The 20105-nt window shown below is 48.7% G+C and overlaps 1 protein-coding gene across 3 annotated transcripts in view; it reads right to left on the bottom strand.

Moving 5' to 3' along the window:
* The window catches only part of LOC123353427 (complement C3-like), a 51559-nt gene that overhangs the window by 31213 nt on the left and 241 nt on the right, over positions 1 to 20105 (bottom strand). For 2 of the 3 annotated variants that reach the window (XM_044994493.1, XM_044994492.1), the window contains exons 2-10: positions 16278 to 16470; positions 13794 to 13956; positions 13054 to 13124; positions 11979 to 12073; positions 10669 to 10751; positions 10414 to 10504; positions 8122 to 8224; positions 7904 to 8024; positions 5079 to 5194 (exon numbers count right to left, since the gene is read on the bottom strand). In XM_044994493.1, the coding sequence (XP_044850428.1) occupies positions 5079 to 5194; positions 7904 to 8024; positions 8122 to 8224; positions 10414 to 10504; positions 10669 to 10751; positions 11979 to 12073; positions 13054 to 13124; positions 13794 to 13956; positions 16278 to 16470 (1036 nt within the window). Of the gene's footprint in view, positions 1 to 5078; positions 5195 to 7903; positions 8025 to 8121; positions 8225 to 10413; positions 10505 to 10668; positions 10752 to 11978; positions 12074 to 13053; positions 13125 to 13793; positions 13957 to 16277; positions 16471 to 20105 lie in introns of those variants that run through there. The other variant, XM_044994494.1, reaches the window with a different exon arrangement.

Raw genomic sequence — 20105 nt, forward strand, 5'->3', positions numbered from 1 at the left:
TGGGGGCGGCCTGCTCACTGCGGCCTCCGGCATCCTGCATTCGGAGGCTGGGGTCCACTGGGGGCAAGGGAGCCCTTGAGTTTCGTACTGGGCCCAGGGGACCCAAAAGCCCCACTGCTGCGCACCGTGGACTTGTCCTTGCGGGGCAGCCTGAAGATGGCCATAGCTGTCTGCCCGCGAAGCGACCGAGGAGTGACGAGACGGCCACGGAGGGGCGGAGGCACTCACGGACTGCGCCGTCGATGCTGGCAATCTGTCCCCAGACGGTGCCGAGGATCGGTGCCGGTCGTCACGGTGCCAAGATGGAGAGCGGGACCATCGACTGCCGCGGTGCCGGGAGCTCGACCGGTGCCGGGAGCTCGACCGGGATCTCGACCGGCGGTGCCGGGAGCAGCTTCGGGAGTCACGGTGCCAGGAACGGTGCCGGGAATCGGACCTTCTGCGGTGCCGACGGGCTGGCGACCGGGACCGGGAGCGTCTCCGGGAGTGCGACTGGTACCACGATGTTGAGCGGTACCGGGACTGCGACCGGCGTCGAGAAGGTGAACGGTACCGCGATGGCGAGCGGTGCCGGGACCTGGAGCGGCATGACGGTGACCGTCTTCGGGACCGGGATCAAGACCGAGACCTGGAGCACCGCCTATCCCATCCGTCAGGGGAAGGAGGCCACATGATAGGCGGCTTACCCGCTGACTTAACAGCCCGCACTGGCGGTGCCGGGGGCCGGAGGCTCTGTGCCTCTGTGAGCTCGATGAGCTCTCTCGCCATCGAGAACGTCTCGGGCGTGGACAGGAGCTGTAGCTCGACCGCGGTTGGCACCGGGGAGCAGGGTGGTACCGGACTCAACGGCCCTTGCGGCGCCGGAGTCAACGGTACCGTGCACGGTCTGTGCGCCGCCACAGCCGGTACCGGAGGCGTCGGTGGTGGCTGGGCTATTGGCCCCGGAGGATGCGGCTTCGAGGCCGTCTTCGCCGGCTTACGTTTCCTCGTTGGGGAGAGGGAACGGTGCCGGGTCGTCGGTGCCGGTTGCAGAGGTCGAGGAGCCTCGGTACCGGAGCGGCTCGGGGCCGCCAGTGCGCTGCGCGCCGATGACGACTTCGGTGCCACCGGGGTTGGTGCGGGAGGCTGGAGCGTTGCCTCCATAAGGAGCTGCTTTAAACGACTGTCCCGCTCCTTTCTTGTTCTAGGCTTAAAGACCGTGCAGATAGGACACTTATCTGGACGGTGGGTTTCTCGGAGGCAGCGCAGGCAGGAGTTGTGCGGGTCCCCGACAGGCATGTGCCGCTGGCAAGTCGCACAGGGCTTAAACCCCGGTGCCTTGGGCATGAGCCCGCACCGGTTGCGGAAGAAGAGGGGTAAACCCCTCTTATTCCCTTATTCTATACTATAGCTAACTAAACTTATTCAACCAAACTAACAACTAAGTAAACTAAACAACTATGTACACTCAAGAGTAGAGAAACGCTAGGGCTGTGGAGGAAAGGGAGCACTCCACTGTTCCAACTGGCCGTCACGGGCGGTAAGAAGGAACTGAGGAGCGGACGGGCTGGCTGGGGTATATATTCAGCGCCATAGCGGCGCCACTCCAGGGGACGCCCAGCCAGCCCGCCGGAGTTGCTAGGGTAAAAATGTTCCGAAGAGCCGTGCACGCACGGCGTGCACACCTAACTGGAATGCATAGGAGCAATCACTCGAAGAAGAATAGGCATTTTTTTTCTCAAGTGGCAATTAACACATAGGAAGTGGATGGGAGTAGAGTTGATCTGCGTAGTCAAGCCAGTTAGTCAAGACTTCCAAATATTTCCAACAGACCACAGGGTGTGAATGCAGCTTGAGCTGACATACCCACTGTAGCTTTAATCTCACTATCTTGGGTCCTGGAACAGTGAAGCCAAGGCAGCGTGAGCATCAGCGCGGGCTAGCCCCGTGAGTAATTATCCAGGGGCCAGGGTGGGCTTGTATAGCTAGCGCTGCTGCAGTTTCACTGTTTCTGGATCCAAGCTAGGTGATGGAAGCTAGTTCAGCAATGTCAGCTAGAGCTCCAGTTGCACCCCGTGACTGCAGTCTAGACATACCCTTCGAGTGCTGACTGGGTCTGAAAACCCTCAAGACTGCAGAGATCAATGGTCTTACAAAAGTCAAGGGCATTTTAAAGTTTTTAATTTAAGTAATAATTGGAGATATACCAATCTCCTAGAACTGGAAGGGACCTTGAAAGGTCATTGAGTCCAGCCCCCTGCCTTCACTAGCAGGACCAATTTTTGCCCCAGATCCCTAAGCGGCCCTCTCAAGGATTGAACTCACAACCCTGGGTTTAGCAGGCCAATGCTCAAACCACTGAGCTATCCCTGTTGCTCCAGACAGAACCTTGGTAGCCAATGTAAATTCATTCCTACTCTGAAACCAACCCTTACATATTGGGCTTTAGCTGAAATAGAATATTCACCCACCTCTGTCCTATATAAATCAGCTGGGGTTTAATTAAGAAGATCAAGTATTCTCCTCAAGAATGTATTTTGCACTACCTCTAACGACCTAAGCATAGACGTCGACTCTGTGGGTGCTCCAGGGCTGGAGTACCCATGAGGGGGGAAAGTGGGTGTGTGATGTTGCACTCCATAATGCTTTATAGAAATATGCTGATGAATGTAAATATGACATGACTGGAATATGTTTTATGCTAGATATGCCATGTAACATATCTTTGAAAAGGTTATGATCTACTGAATATATTCATCCTATTTGTATGCATGTATCATTTTTATATTTGAAGTTATGAGCGTTGGCTCTATGCTTGTATTTAAAGTGTTTGCTGTAGGGACACTGAAGGGATTACTCAAGTAATTGAGAGTACTTAACTAACAATGGATTTTGGAAGATGCCAGTCCACATCTGAGCTTTCCTGGGAATAGTCAAACTAATATGTAAACAATGGCATCAGCCTGCAAAAAGCAGAATCTTCATGGACATGTGACTTGCTCAGGTGGCTACAAACTCCATCTTGTTGCTATGATTTTGCACAGAAGAACAAAGGAGTTTCCGCCCACAAGAGAGAGAATATAAAAGGTCCTGGAAGCCCCTCCATTTTGTCTTCAGCTAGCTCAAGAAATGGCCTCTCAACCCCAAAGAGATGCCTGAAAGAAACTGGAACAAAGGACAGTAACTATGGGGGCGTGAGTGATTGCTGGACCCAGACCATAAACTACAACATCGGTCTGAAAAGGATTGGGCTCAGACTACGACGGAGTCCAGTCTGTCAAGGAAGCTTATTGGAACATCTCAGAGGGTAAGATTTCATCTGTGATCAGTTTCTTAATGTATTAGGCTCAGACTTGTGTGTTTTGTTTTATTTGGCTTGATAACTTACTTTGTTCTGTCTGTTATTACTTGAAACCACTTAAATTCTACCTTTTATACTTAATAAAATCACTTTTGTTTATTAATTAACCCAGAGTAAGTAATTAATACCTGGGGGAGCAAACAGCTGTGCATATCTCTCTATCAGTGTTATAGAGGGCAGATAACTTATGAGTTTATCCTGTATAAGCTTTATACAGAGTAAAACTGATTTATTTGGGGTTTAGGCTCCCAGAAAGACTGAATACTGGGTTCTGGGAAAGTCCCTGTTAACTGAGAAGCCCCTGGGCTAAGTGAACCTTAATTTCAGGGGGATGTGGTCCAACCTCTTGCTCTGTGCAGGAGCAGACTGGTGTGCCTAGTTCAACAAGACGGGAGTGGAGGAAAGCCTTTTCTGGCAGGGGGTTTGTTCTCAGTGGTATCCCAGCCCATCTAGTGACACTCTTGAGGCAGTTTCTGGGACCCAACCTGTCACAGGGTGCTCAGCACCCACTGGCAGTCCCTGCTGATCAGCTCCACCCCCTCCGTCCCAGCGCTTCCCGCCCACCAAGGATCAGTTCAGCAGTGGGCAGGAGGTGCTGGGAGGGGGAAGTGGGAGGAGCAGGCAGGGCAGAGTGGGGGCGAGAAGAGGCAGGATGGGGCCTTGGGGCAAGGAGTGGAGTGGGGGTGGGGCCTGGGATGGAGCAGGGGTCGAGCACCCTACCCCCCAGGAAATCAGAAAGTCAGCAACTCTGACCTAAGATCTTTCCAGCCCCAAATTTCCACACGGTATAAAATTTGAGCACCCACCATAGCCCTAAGCATTCAGAGAGCCGGTGCAATTAAATTACCCCCAGGCACCCAAGAAAAACAGACAGCAACTTGCATGGATCTTATGGTTCAGCCCTTCGACTCCTTTTTATGTTTATCCCATTCACCACTGTACATAACGCAAATATCCAGATAAGAAGTAGACTTAACCTGCTCATTACTGTGGTCACAGATTATTTGTTCATGCACCTTTGGTCTGCAGTCAAAAAGAATTGCTTCAGTTCTCTGCTAATTTATAGTCCTAAGCGCCTACTGACAGAAAACTACTAAATTCCCTTCCCAAACTCTTCAGCCCCAGAGAAGCGTGGGACCACAAAAACATTCTCTGTGAACAAGAGGACTCAGGCTGATTGGTTCAGAATTTTAGGAGCATAATATTTCTCCCACTGTAATGCAGCCCAACTCGCTGGGAGAAGAATCATTCTGTCAGTGTCAATTTTGAAATCCCCCCACATCCTCCTATCCGCAATGATCCCTCTGCCCCCTATTTCTGCAAATGCCCCCCCCCTTTGCAACTCTACACCTGTGCCCAATTCCCCTCTACAGTCAGAAAAGCTTGAAGCACCAGCAACTAACACACAGTCCAGGGAATATTATCCCCCAGTACATGAGTGACCCCAGGGCACATTTTGGGCCAAGCCTCTAGTTAGGTGCCATTCCATACCTTGTATTTGCTGTCAGCTTTTGGGCAGACTCTGCTCTTTTTATGCTGGTGCAAACCTAGAGTGACTCCATTGCATTTAGTGGAGTCACAGTGGAATTAGGTTGGTGTAACTGAGATCGGAATGTGGCCCTTTGCTTCTGTTCTATTCCAAGTTCTTATACCACCGTGATCACCCTAGTACCCATAGTTCTCTCTTCTTTATACACCTCAGGCAACAGTAGGCATGATCCAGAAGAAGAAATATTACCATGAGTTCAAATGGCATCCCCGGCTTGAAGTACTTGGGTGTTTTTGTGAAGTGGATCTGATAGGCAGATATCACAATGTTAATTCCAGTTTTCTCCACTTCCACCATGTCGCTGCCTACAGAGAAAAGCCATAGGTCAATTAAAACTGAGCGAGGCAATACAGATTTTGTCCTTAAGGGTAAAACACAAGGAATAGGCCATGGTCAAATGTTGATTGAGTGCTGCTGGTTCTTGTGATTTTATCATGAGTCTCCTGTTTAAATTCCTTGTCTTCAAGCCCCAGCTGCTAGAATCACCATATGGCATGAGAATCTCAGCTGTCATTTAAAAGAAGAAATAAGTTTCTAACCCTCCTGGTTGCAGAGAAAAGCTTGAAAACATGTCCCAAGTGCAATCTAATGCCTCAAAAGCCAGGAGGGAAATAAAAAACACCCAAAGTTTACTATTTAAAAAAAAATCCTCATGATTTTTAATATGATCTCTTGATTTTGGGAGCAGGGGGAATGACTTGTGATTTTTGCATGTTTGGGGTTGGCATTACTGCAGGCCGTTGAGCCTGATTCTGTTCTCGCACCAGCATAAATCAGGAATAACTCCCCTATAGTCAGTGGCACTGTAGCAATGAAAACAGAATCAGTCCCTTTCATGCTAAAACAACTTATTTTAGCTTTTAAATAAGCAACAAGAAAGAACAAAAACAAAGTCTCTGGGGGAGGGAGAGAGAGAGAGAGAGAGCGCGAGAGAGCGCACAGTGTGTGTGTATCTATCTATATAATAAGATTCCAGGATTGTCACTCTGTCCATGTACCACTCTGAAGCCTAGAACATCTGTTGCATCTGTGTGAAGTGATGGAAGCAGCTCTATAAGCAAGAGAAGGACTCTTCTTAATTACAATATCACCAGGTTCAATTGTCACCGGGATTTGAAGTCTGTTACAGGCCAACTTTTAAGTCCCCAGCCATTCTGACTTTACCAGCCTGGTGTACAGCTCCAGTAAGGCATGTGCCATGCCAAGAGTCCTAGACCATTATATCACATCACACAAAACTCAACCAATCACCACCTTTACTCTACAACTAAATTTGCATGCAGTAATGTCATTGGTTGTTTGGATTACTTGGTCCAATTGCCACACCCGTGCAATGGCACAGGCTTTCAGCTACTAGTTTCATCTGTAATGAGCTTACAGCTGCTCGGAACAGAATGGCTGCTCCCTCTGCAGGGAAAGTTTAGAAATCATAGCTATGTAGAGCTGGAAGGGACCTCAAGAAGTCATCTAGTCTATTCCACACACTGAGGCAGGAGTAAGTATGCCAAGACACTCCCTAAGAGCTGACCCAGAACTCTTAGAAATGAAAAGGTGCAATGGACAAAAAACAAAGGTGCAACAGTTTCAAGCTACTTTCGCTGGTGTAAATCTGGAATTACTCCAGGTGTGACACTACACCCCATATTCTTCAGAGAAATATTGTTATTATAGGATTATAGCATAACTAAGATGTGTTTTATGCAAAAAGGGTCTTGTGAGATATCATTGGAAAGATTATGATTTACTGAATATGATAATCTCATTTGTATGCATGTATCATTGTCTCTTAAATTAGGAATATTGACTATATAACTGTACTACAAAAGTATTTGCACCTGGAGAATGCTCACCTGACAAAATGCCATCAGTCTGGCTGGCTGGATACAAGTCAATAGACTATTAGGGAGAACAATAGGACTTTGAAGAGGGTAATCTCCCACCTTCCTAGAACGCTGCAAATGGACTTTGAGTTATGGCTGCAGGGTCATGTGATAAAGTCACCTAATACTAGACTCCATAATAAAATTAGTACTTTTCCACTGGCCAGGGATGGGAATCACACTGGAAGACAAAGGATTCCTACCATATGTAAAACCTATTTAAGGCAGGGAAGTGAGATAATCAGGGTCGGTTCTTCACTGAATCTTCGCCCAAAATGACTGCTTTAAACACTTAAGACTGATCTTGGAAAGAAAGGACTGACCAGGCTAGAGGGTGTCTAGCCTATGAAAGAAATACCTGGAGTTTGAAGCTGCAAGCAAGAGCAGCTTGCCTTCAAAACACTCTGCAATCTGCCTAAAACAACATTTAGGGTGAGAAATTACTGCTTGTAACCAGTGCCTTTAGCGTCTACGTTTATATTGCATTTTTGTTTTGTTTGCTGGATAACCTGCTTTGATCAGTTTGCTATGCCTTATAATCACTTAATATCTATCTTTTGTTGTTAATAAACTTGTTTTTGTTTTCTCTAAAACCAGTTTGTGGAATTCATAACTGGGGAGCAAAAAGCTGTGCATATCATCCTCCACATTGAGGGAGGGGGTGAATTTCATGAGTGTACGCTGGACAGTTCTCTGTGCAGTACAAGACGGTACAATTTTGGGTTTACACTCCAGAGGGGGTGTGCACTTGAGTGCTGGGAAATTCCTTAGCTGAAGCCTTCCCGTGCAGAACTGATTTCAGTGTCTGTGTCTTTCTGCAGCTGGGTGTCCCCCTACCTGTGTCTGTGCTGGAGGAGGCTTGAGAGGGCCTGGATCAGCAGGACAGTGTAAGGGAGCCTAGGCTGGTGGAAAGGGCAGGCTCAGTGGTACCCCAGCGGGGGAGAGGAACCCGTCACACCAGATTTACCTCAGAGTGAATGAGGTAAGAATCTAGCCTGCAGCCTTTAAGATCTGCAGAACCCTAAGCAGATAGGGCTTTATGCATCTAAATCAACACCTTGAACTGCACTCGGCACCGGTTTGGAACACCCAGTGAATAAAGCACTTGGCTGTGCACTTATTGCTGATGCTCACCAGATTCTGTCAAAACGATGACAGAGACATAGAGCGAGTGGCCAACCAGTTCGTTCAGGTTGACGAACCGAGCCTGCAGCATCGCTCTGGTCAGCGTTGCTTCCCCATCTCCGTCTTCTATCTAGAAAGGGAGAGAAAGTTTCATTATCTCACCCACACAGTTCCCCAGGAAGCATGAATCCAATCCCCCCCATCCTCTAGCTGAGAACAGGAATTACCGAGATTCTCCTGAGAGACTGTGGGATACTCCTCTTCTCATCATCCATCTTCACCCCAAAAAGGACAAAGGCATAGCCATCTAGTGTTTTCCCATATAGATACCTGGAGGAGATAGGGATGGGTAAGAGAAGCCACAAGAAAACCTATTTCCAGAGGTGAAAGTAAGCCGGTACAGTCCGGTAAGGTACTCTGTACCAGAAAAGCTTCCCCAGACAGGCAATTTAAAGGGCCTGGGGTTCCCAGCAGCAGCTGGAGCCCTGAGCCCTTAAAATTGCTATCAGATCCCCCAGGTAGCGGAGGCGGCTGGGAGCCCTGGGGCTTGGGCAGCGATTTAAAGGCCCAGGGCTTCACTGTGGTAGAGGTGGCTGGGAGCCCAGAGCCCTTTAAATCACCACAGAGCCCCGGCTCCCACCACAACCCCAGGGGCTCCAGCAGCAGAGCGTGGGCGGCAATTTAAAGGGCCCAGGGCTCCAGCTGCTGCCGGGAACCCCAGGCCCTTTAAATCGCTGCTGGATCCTGTCATAGGTTTATTCCCCACTTGGAGCTGTTGGGTTCCAAGATGGGGACCTGCATGGACTCCTCTAAACTAAAATCCTAGTTTAGATCTGGTTCTCGCTGCCACCAGTTACGTTTTAAGTGAGTAACACACTGCCTGTTCCCCCAAACTTTCCCTGGGAAACACAGATTCAAACCCCTTGAATCCCACCAGAGAGCAAGAAACAGCCAGTTCCCCTCCACCCCCCTTCCCTCTCTCCAGCCTGCTCCGGAGAGAGAGATACCTTGATTCAAACTCCTTGAATCAAACAAAGAGGGATTCACTTTCCCCCCTCCCCTTCCCTTAGTCCTTGGGAAAATACATTGATTCAAACTCCTTGAATCAAACAAAGAGGGATTCACTTTTCCCCCTCCCCTTCCCTTAAAATCCAAACAAGGGAAGAAATTAATTAAGTTCTAAAAAGAAAAGATTTTATTAAAGAAAGAAAAAAGTACACTTTCTCTGTATTACCAGGATGCAAAAATACAGGGTCTAACTTATAAAAACTGGAGAGACTTCCCCCTCCCTCCTCCTCAGAATAATCAGCAACAGCAACAGAAATAAAGCTATTTCTTTAGCAAACACACAATTGCAAATGTAGAAATCAAATTATAAGACTAATTCACCTTTCTAATACTTACTATACTGGATAGTAGGAAATACTTCAGGAGAACTTGGAGACATGTCTGGCCTCTCTTAGATCCAAAGAGAGAACGAACAATCTAACAAAGAACACAGACAAAGGCTTCCCTCCACAGAGATTTGAAATTATCTTGTCCCTGATTGGTCTTCTGGTCAGGTGTTTTTCAGGTACTGCTTGTTAACCCTTTACAGGTAAAAGAGACCTTAACCCTTAACTAACTGTTTATGACAGAGCCTCACTGCCAGAGCCCAAGGGTAGCGGCAGCGGGGCTTCAGCAGTGATTTAAAGGGCCTGGGGCTCCCAGCCACTGCTACTGCAGTGGAGCCCTGGGCCCTTTAAATCTCTGCCAGAGCCCTGAGCTCTGAGGTAGTGGCAGCAGCTGGGAGCCCCCGGGGCTCCGTCAGAGATTTAAAGGGCCCAAGGTTCCGCTGCACTCGTGGCAGCCAGAGCCCCAGCCCTTTAAATTGCTCCAGAACCCTGTGTCTCCCAGCAGCCACTGCTGATAGCTCTGATAGCTGATAGCTCTGGTGGTGATTTAAAGGGCCCCGGGCTCCCAGCCGCCACTACCACAGCCAGAGCCCTGGGCCCTTTAAATCTTGAGGCCCCGGCCCCTGCTCAGGACTCCAGCGTACCGGTAAGTCCTTTAAATTACTTCCACCCCTGCCTATCGCTGAATATTATGGCCTCATGCCACCATTCTCCTCTATAGGCCCAGCTCCTTGGTCGGTCTATATCTCTCATGATCCACCACGGTAAGGAGAAGGGGACCATCATGGCTATGGTGCATCATAGGAGTTTAAGTCCAGCTGACAAGCCCAGCCCATGGAGAAGAATGGAAGAATGAGACACCCAAATGCCAACTCCCCTGAGACACCACGCCAGCATTTCTGAATCATGAGGTTTTCAGCCAATTTTTTTTTCTCCATTTTTGGACATTGGTTTTTGGATGAAAAAAAAAATCAGAATTTTCCTTGGAAAATGGATGCTCTTCATGAAAAAAACATTGAGTGGAAAACATTCCCAAAGTGATGCAAGTCTTAGGTTTCCTTCTGCACTAAAACCTGTGGTTGCTACCCCACTCAGCTGATCCCTTCCATCCGCTCACAGACCCACCTTGCAGTGATAGAAACCCTGAAGTCTTCATTGCTATCGATGTATAAAAACTTCTCAGATGGTTCCAATATGACTTCGAAACTCGGCAACACTGTAGAAACGAGAGGGGAAGAGGAGAACATTGAGCTTGTAGGAGAGGGTGGGTGGGTTGCCAGCAAAGCCAAGCCAAATGGAGAGACTGTTCCAAGATGGTGTCAGGAGAGTAGAGACAGACCCACTCCCTGAGCCTGGGCCTGGTGGGTGCCGGATTCTTACCGTACTCCTTAACATCAAATTGTGCACTGAAGGTCTGCTGAGGGGAGTCTTCATACCTGGCCATGATCTTCCAGGTTCCCAGACTGGAGGAAGGAAATAAGAAGGAACACTGAATGCACTTAACACACACATTTCACAAGGCCCACCTGGCTCACTTGTTTCTCCGGTAATTTTATCGGCTCCTGAAGGTAAATCTGAGCCATACATGGAACTCAAGCCATCTTCAGGGAACCACAGGGAACCTCAGACAAGTCATTTTTTGCTGCACCTTGATGTTTTCATGAACCAGAACTAGAGGTAGGGACTTGGAACAAAACATTTGATCCACAACTCCCTCAACCTTTGGCCAGCAAGGTTTGGGAAGTTTGGATCTAAACTTTGTGGCCAGCACTTGTTTCTACAGTCTGCGTGGACCAAAACCCTCAATCCAAACACCCTCAAATGTAAGGAAACTCCGATCCATACAAAAATCTGGCCCCTCGCTCACCAGCTCACTGATGTAATTTTCAGAGTAGTTAAATATTCATAAATCCTACTGAATGGGAGGTAGGGTGCTCAGCACTTTTGAAAAACAGGCCAGCAGGGCCTAATCCTGCCTTCACATACTCTGGAAATAATCAGCAGTAATGGCAAGGAAGTCAGTGCAGCTTCATTCTGGTGTCTATGTAGACTTGGAAAGATTAGTTTTTTATCGATACGTGTCATTGATTTCACTGTATACCGACAAAAACACATTTCCATCAATAATATCGAAATTTACAGATAGGCAAAGCAAGAAAAATGCTGCTTGAGAACTTACTACAATTTGATTTAAGGCTTTATACTTTGTGTATTTGGACATACCATGTTGACAATTTGTGTTTTAATGGCTATAAAGCTTTCCCTATTTTGAATCTCAGTGTCTACAGTCATTAAATAATTATTGTCAGATTCCGCCACTATTGCCTGGTCCCCATGTTTTCCCCCACCTGTGAAAATGTAAAGTGCTAAAAATCAGAATGGGGGACGATAAAAACCCATAATTTAATTTTGCCCAACTGAGCATTTGACATGATCGAAACTGGAAAAAAAGGCTTACAGATAAACATGATTATCCATCCAAACTATAAGAAATACAAATCAAATTATGCCAATACTGGGTATGTGGCAGGAGAGTGTGTTTTCTCCACGTCACTTGGAAATGCCTGTAGGAGACGATCTAGCTGGTGGGCCACACACAGTAACTAGCTCCACATCATCTCTTCTGCTTCCCTGCCCAACTCCTGCAAAGCTCTGCTCCGTCCAGGCATAGTAACATCCGGGCAATCTACCTGACAATCTCCGGCAAGCTGTAGTTCAGAGAGACGATGCCTGATATCAAGGGGGCGGAGATGGAAATCTGCTTGACAATAATGGACTCAGGGGTCTGGAAAGGAAACAAGCTAAGAGTTTAGGGAGAAAAATGCTTCCAATTGCTCTTCACAACATCATCTGCCACGTTTACATTCCTGGGCCGGTGGAGGGTTCTCCATACTTCCAACAATAGCATGTAACAATCTGGACACCACTGATTGGTTTGAATTTCTTAACTAGCCAGAGACACTGGAAAAACCAACAAATCTCTCCTGACCTGGCTCAGCAAGGCCAGCAAAGAACTCAAGGAAGCAGCTTGAAAGACTAAAGAGCCTCCACGGCAGAATTGCAGATGCCAGACTTAACCCTGAGCTATCTGCAAACCTTGGAGCTGCCCAAAGGGCTGAATCGCTCTGCCAACCACAGCTACTCCCCATCGCAAGGTCCCAGCTGGCTATGCTGCTGCTCAGGGCAGAGTGTCAAAGAAAGGGGAACTGAGTCAAAGAGGAACTGAAGGGTCAGATGTGTTCTCTCCCCTCCCAGCTGGCTGAGGTGAGGAAAACCCCGGAGGATTATTGCCCAGGGTTTTTCAGCTGATTTACTTTATTTTATGGATTATAAAGCCCAGTGGAAAGGGCCTTAACAGAACTGATGCCTGGAGCTATAATCCCTGTTCCTGCCACCAGTTTACACGTCCTTCAAAGGGCTCCTTGCAGTGGCTCCTTGTCTTCAGCCCTCCCAGACAACCACCTGCCTGGCTCTTCCTGAACAACTCCATGCAACTTTCCTCAAGCGTTAACACCATTGCAGAACCACGGGACTTCCACTGAGAGCTGCCTGACTGCTGCCCCTGCAAACGTTGTAACCTCCCTAATAACTGGAGGAGGATTTGCAAGGGGAGACCTCAGACAATCATCCCAGCTGTACCATGTTGCTGCTACATGCAGGGGTTCTATGCAGCCTCCTCAGTCACAATAAATTGCTGCACATTACCCAGAGAAGTGGCTAAACCCACCTATCCCTCCATGGGCTCACTCAGAACAGTGACCTCACCTCATACTCCACAATCACTCTCTTAGACACTGGTTCCAGTCTGTGTCCCACGGTGAAGATCCGGCAGAGGACTGAGAAAATAAAGAGAGACGAGAGGGATGTCGTTAACTGATAGACACCTTGGCCCAGATCCTCAAAGCTACTTAGGTGTCTAAATCTGATTGAAACCAATGGGAGTTCGGTGCCTAACTCCACGGAAGATCTGAGCTATCAGCCCCTATCAGGGGTTGTTTCACGATAGCCTCTTTCTACAGTCGGAGATCTCCATGGCTTTTTTTCTTTAGGGCATTGTCTTGCTCTTCTCCCCTGTCGCTAAGTACCAGGTGGGAGGGCTTTGTCATTGCAGGGACCTGTCCTGCTCTGAATGGGCTGGGATTAGCTGCCTCTATTTCACACAGGCTTCGGGACAGCCATCAGATGGGGACATGTATCTTGGTACAAGATGGAGCAGAACCAGTCACTGGGATTTGAAAAGTTCCACCTCCCATTCTCAATCCAATGGCCCACCCAATCTTTCGGTATCTAACACTCAATGGGACATCACAGCTAGGACGATGGTGAAGGATGAAGTATTGCAAATTGGTGGTGGCAGAGTCTCTGCTCCAACTGTCCTCCATCTTCAGGCAGACAACAAGCAAAGCAATATGCACAGGATGGACCCCGCAGCCCTGCTGTAGATATGGCATGACATCAGCAGTTCCCACCCCTTCCCATTAGAAGAGACCAGGGGAAGGAAGTACCTCTAGACCCGGGGGTATAGATGGTTTTATCCGTCTGGATAAAGATGTATCCACTGTGGAAATGGACCAGAACCACTTTCTCCAGGGTTTGCTGAGGGAACTTAGCCTTGACCACAACATACTGGTTTCGTTTGGAATCTTTCTTTATGTCTTTGGTGGGAACCTGCATGAGAAGAAGAACATGGATGAGTGCTTCCTGTTTTTACTCACTGCCACAAGGGATGCTCTACGCAAAAGACCTTTGCAGTTTTAACAACACTTAAGTTATACATGGAAAGAATCCATAAGAAATGATGGCCTTTTACTAACCCACTCTACATGCAGTTCCTCCAGCAGCTTACACAGCTGCCATAAGATGGTGGGTCTCCTCATTGGGGAATACCCCAGGTGGAGGGGGATTCCCAGGATGGCACAGTCAGTGTAGGTCACCACCAGTGAGTCAGGCCAGACCATTTGGATGGCCCTGTACCCATTGGGTCACCTCCTGTTATATGGATTTTTTGTTAACCAAAGGGCATCCCATAGGTGCCCCGCTGAGGTCAGTTCTACTGCACTGATGTGCTCCCAACTATTTCTACTGTGCTCCCCTAAAACTGTAACATCTTGCAGACCTTCCCTCTCTGCCCCCAACTCTCCATTCCTGGCCAGGACTGTGGATCAACTCAAAATGAGAATCCTGCTCCACCAGGGAACCCCACCCAGAAATGATGCTGTGCCCAGTGCTAATGAGGGACAGGACTTGGCAAGCTCTGAGCAAGTTTCCCAGGCAGTGCAAACATGAGCCACAGGGCATATGGTTATGTACCTGACCACAGAACCTCGGTGCATTGAATGAAAAAGCTCCCAAGTCAGCTGAGACACAAATAATTCGCTTTGAAGTGTTAACAGGAATTAAGACCAAGGTATCCACCAAAACGTTTGTGACTTTAACCATTTCATAGTCATCTTTTTTTTTTTAATTTCCAATGGAAAATGTCAAAAAATGAACAAAATCATGTCATTTGCATGTTTTGTTCAGTACAGGTTCTTGTACTACCCCCACCACTGCAATACCTGAGTATCTCCCAGTCGGGCATTAAGCAACGGAACTAATATCTGTCCAATGTGGTTTGATGTTAGATCTCACTGTGATTCAGTTTATCTATTTAAGTTATTATATGGCCCCTATTACCATGTCAGTATATTGTTACCCATGTGCCTCAATTTTAATGCATTTTCCCTCACAGCATGCCCTCCCCCTGTGCCCAGAATAAAGAAGGGCTATTATCTATATTTCAGAGATGGGGAAACCCTGAGGCACAGAACACCTTATCCAAGGATGCAGAGAGAGTCTGTGACAGAGCTGGAAATCAAATTCAGGTCTTCTAAGTCCCAGTCTAGCACCCTAACCACCAGACCACCCTTCCTCTCAACTTTTCCTTCTACCTCCAAATTTGGGGCACCTCAGTTTTTATGTCCCCAACAAGAGACCCCCCCAGTGAGCATCTGACTAGTTAGCTATACACCCCCATCACTAATAGATTCCTAGGGTTAGGGTTAGGGTTCATTCTGGTCAATTTCATGACCATAGGATTTGAAAAATAGTCAATTTCATGTTCTCAGATGTTTACATCTGAATTTTAGGGTGTTGCAACCGTGAGGATCCTGACCCAAAAGGGATTCATGGAGAGGGGGTCACAAACCTGTTATAGGGGGGTCATAGGATTGCCATCCTCACTTCTGCACTGCCTTCAGCTTCCTGCAGCCGCAGGATCTTCCCAGAGGTGGAGGTGGGTCTGATCTCCCCCAGGCTTCTGGGAGCGCCACAGCCAGGGGCTCCTAGCTGCTAGTCCTGGCCGGGCTGGTGAGGGACAGGACTTCCTTTTCCCCTGCACAATCCTTGGGGGGAGATCAGACCCACCTCTGTGTACTTCCCCTGGCTGGGGCGTTCCCAGCAGTATGGGGGAGATCAGACCCACCTCCACCTCTGGCAACCTCCTGTGGCTACACGAAGCTCTGGGGCTCCTGCCCAGCACTAGAGCTTCCTACAGCCAGGGGAGGTACCCAGAGGTGGGTCTGATCTCTCCCAGAGAGCAGCTGTGCAGGGTAACAGTAAGTCCTGTCCCTCCCCAGCCTTGAGGGGACTAACAGCTGGAGCCAGGGGCATGGTAGGAGCCCCCGGCTGGGGCGCCCCCAGCCCTGCCCCTTCTCCTCCCCTCCAATAGCTAGATTTCACAGACAAGGCCTGATTTCATGGCCCATGATGTGTTTTTCATGGCTGTGAATTTGGTAGGGCCCTATGTATAACACAGGCCATAGACTTTCACCCAGCAATTCCAGCTCATAACTTCATGCTGGGCTAGAGTGTCTTTTAGAACGACATCCAGCCTGGACAGGGTCTGAACGTCTCGGTATTGTAGAGTTGGGAGCCAAAATATTGGAGGCTCCTGTTGAAAGTGATACCGTTTGTTTCACTGGATGACCTGAGACTGGAGTTTTACCCACCTTTATTACGGCTGTGCCCATCATCCCATTCGCAGGGTTGAGGTTGGTTTGGACCTGGTATAAGATGTTTTTCTTAAGCGGGAAGTCAAGCACATTGACTGTAACCACAATTGGGGCACTGAGGCCATGGGCTTCCACCACGACCGTCTCTTCACTCTCCACCCGCAGGACGTTGGGTGTGATCAGGGAGTAGCTGTGAATGGTAAAAGGTCAATGTGATTAATTCAGTCAGTATTTAAAACCCCACTGACTGCGATTCCCACATCCCCAGCGAGGTTTTATACCAAGCTTGTTGCCACGGTTTACAATTTATTATTTGCTTTACAGCAGCATCTCGAAATCCCAACAGCGACTGAGGCACAGTACAAACATTGAGTAAGAAACAGTTCCTGCCCCTACGGTTATGTGTACACAGCCACTGGGAGGCGTGACTTGTCTACACAATGTGCGACAGTAGCATAGACGCTTCCTACATGGAAGGGGTTTTTCTGTCGGTGTAGATAATGCACCATCTGTTCCTCCATCAGCCTAGCCTCATCTACACCAGCAGTTAGGTTGGCTTAACTACAGCGCTGCTTAAACACCTGAGCAATGTAGCTAGGTTGACCTAAATGTTAAATGCAGACTAGGGCACAAAGGTGCTAGCTCTGATCGATCAGACCCCCAGCTCCCAATGAGATCCAAACCCCAAATAAATCCATTTTACTCTGTATAAAGCTTATACATTGTCTGCCCTCTATAATGCTGATAGAGAGATATGCACAGCTGTTTGCTCCCCCAGGTATCAATCACTTACTCTGGGTTAATTAATAAACAAAAATATAAAAAGTAGGATTTAAGTGGTTCCAAGTAATTACAGACAGAACAAAGTAAGTTACCAACAGTGGTGGCTCCAGCCACCAGCGCAGCAAGCGCGTGCCTAGGGCGGCAAGCCACGGGGGTTGCCCTGCCAGTCCCTGTGAGGGCGGCAGTCAGGCAGCCTTCGGCGGCATTTCTGCGGGAGGTCTGCCGGTCCCCTCGGCGTCAGCAGGTACGCCGAACTTGCAGGACCGGTGGACCTCCCGCAGGCATGCCGCCGAAGGCAGCCTGCCTGCCATGCTTGGGGCAGCAAAAAAGCTAGAGCCGCCCCTGGTTACCAAGCAAAATAAAACAAAACACACAAGTCTAAGCCTAATACATTAAGAAACTGAATACAGGTAAATTTCATCCTTAGAGATGTTTCAATGAGCTTCTTACACAGACTAGACTCCTTCCTAGTCTGGGTCCAATCCTTTCCCCTGGTAGAGCTCTTGTTAGTTTCAGCTCAATGGTAACTCAGGGATTTTTCATGACTGGCAGCCCCCTTTGTTCTGTTCAACGCCTTTTTATAGCTTTGGTCCATGGCGGGAATCCTTTGTCTCTCTGGGTCCCTACCTCTCCTTCTCAATGGAAAAGCACCAGGTTTAAGATGGATTCCAGTTCAGGTGACATGATCACGTCACTGTAAGACTTCATGGGAGCCATCAAGATTCCAAACCACCATTAATGGCCCACATTTTGCATAATTACAATAGGACCTCAGAGTGATATTTCTTATTCCTTCTTTGACTTGCATCTGAAGAAGTGGGTATTCACCCACGAAAGCTCATGCTGCAAAACGTCTGTTAGTCTATAAGGTGCCACAGGATTCTTTGCTGGTTTCTTATTCCTAGTTTCAGATACAAGAATGATACATTCATACAAATAGGATAACCACACTCAGTGGATTAGAAGCTTTGTAATGATACCTTACAAGAGACCTTTTGCATAAAGCATATTCCAATTACATCATATCCACACTTATAAACATATTTTTATAAAGTATATGGAGTGCAACGTCTCACCCCGCTTCTTCCCAGCCCCAGCTCAGACGCTGCCCCGGTGGGAGAGACCCTCCTCCTTCCCAGTCTCAGCTCTGTGGCAGGGAAGAGAGGGAGAGACCCCACTCCTTCCCAGGCCCAGCTCGGGGGCAGCCGTGGTGGGGGAGAGAGGGCACATCCATCACATTAGGAAGGTAATACTACTGATACTACTGATGTTAAAATATGAGGGGTTTTTTTATAGAGAGCTTTTATCCAAAGCGCTTTACAATATTTATCTAACAGTACAAACAACATTTGGCAAGATCATTAAGTGGTTTGCCGAGACCCTCAGTGATTTGCAAGTGGTCCGTGAAAAAAAAAGTTTGAGAACCACTGCCATAGTGAACACAGGGCCACAAAATTCTTTAATCTGGCACTGTGGGGGATGGGGGCTCAGCGGGGGCGCTGTCCCCTGGGAGTCAGTGCTAACCCCAATGCCCCAGTGTGGCGCTAGGGGGCGCTGTGCAGCAGGGAGCAGGGTGCGGGGCTCAGAAGGGGGCACTATCCCCCCAGCAGTCAGTGCTAACCCCAATGCCCCAGTGTGGTGCTAGGGGGTGCTGTGCTCCAGACAGCAGGGTAGGGGACTCAGAAGGGGGCACGCTCCCCCAGCAGTCAGTGCTAACCCCAATACCCCAGTGAGGTGCTAGGGGGCGCTGTGCTGCAGGGAGCAGGGTGTGTGGGTCAGTAGAAGGCGCTGTCCCGTCTGAGCCAGTGCTGATCCCAGTGCCCCGTGGGGAGGGCCATACTGTGTCTTCCTGCATTCCACCAACTGCGATCCTACGGTCTGCAGCCAGCATGTGTGACCCTGTTACGGAGCCCTCTGGAATGCGCTGCCCTTTGCATGGCCTGACCCTGCCTAGAGAGGAGCATGCTGCGTTGGGGAGTCGTCTAGCACGGGCCATGTTTACTGCTCATCTGCTCTGCAGGCAATACCAGGAGCACCTATGCAGGGCGTGTGCTTGGTACCAGCCGTCCACCAGAGCGCTGTCAAAATGGACCAGGTAGGCTCCTGATGTTTCTCCTAGAAATCCTAGAGAGGCAGGTCAGGGTTGACACCTGGAGTGAGCCCTGCACAGTGGCTACCAAATCTCCTCTCTCCCTCCTGGGGTAACCCTCCCTCCTCCTTTCCTGAAAGTTGGCCCAGGCTCAGAAACAGGTTTCATAAATCTCTGGAACCCTTTGAGGAAAGCTGCACCGAGGTCTGTGTGTCTGGCCTGCAACCCACCCTGGTGCATTCCCAGTGGGGTCAAGCTGCAAAACCCAGCCCCACATCCGGACGTCTGTCTATCACCCCGAAGTCTGGCACCCAGATGGCAGCCCCTCCAGCCCCATGGGGAGGGTGGGGACCCGACCCAGGCTCCATAGGTGAGTTGGATCATCCTGACAGATCAATGCATCTCTCATGCAGCTTCTGGCTTCTCACTGGCTCAGCAGGCCCCTGAGGTAGGATGAAACTTTAAGAAGCCCCCTCCCCCCAGTTATGGAGTTATTCCAGTGTAACTAACTACCAGAGTAACTACCCATTGAAGTCAGTAGAGTTACTCCAGGTTTGCACCAGTTTACACTGAAAATAGAATTAAGCCCCACTGGGTGTCTTGCAGACGTAGAAACTGAGCAAGGAGTTCAAGATGTGGCCCTATAGAACCTGATTCTGGTCTCCTTTTAGGGCCTGAATCAAAGCCCAATGAAACCAAGGAAAAGACAACCCCACTGATTTCAGCGCATTTCAGGAGGGTGCAACCCCATTGTTTTCAATAGAGTTACTCCCAGTCTACACCTGGTTCATTTAGACCAAGTGAGGCTCAAAATCCAGTTTATTCTTTAAAAAATTCCATCTTCCAAACCCCAAAATTAACCTCAGAACTGAGCAAGGGAGAAGAGGGTTGGACCAGGTGAGGAAGAGAATTTCTGCAGCTTGTTCCCACTCCACACACAGTAGCAGAGAAGA

The sequence above is a fragment of the Mauremys mutica genome, chromosome 20 (genome assembly GCF_020497125.1).
Source record: "Mauremys mutica isolate MM-2020 ecotype Southern chromosome 20, ASM2049712v1, whole genome shotgun sequence".
In the NCBI taxonomy this organism is placed as follows: Eukaryota; Metazoa; Chordata; order Testudines; family Geoemydidae; genus Mauremys; species Mauremys mutica.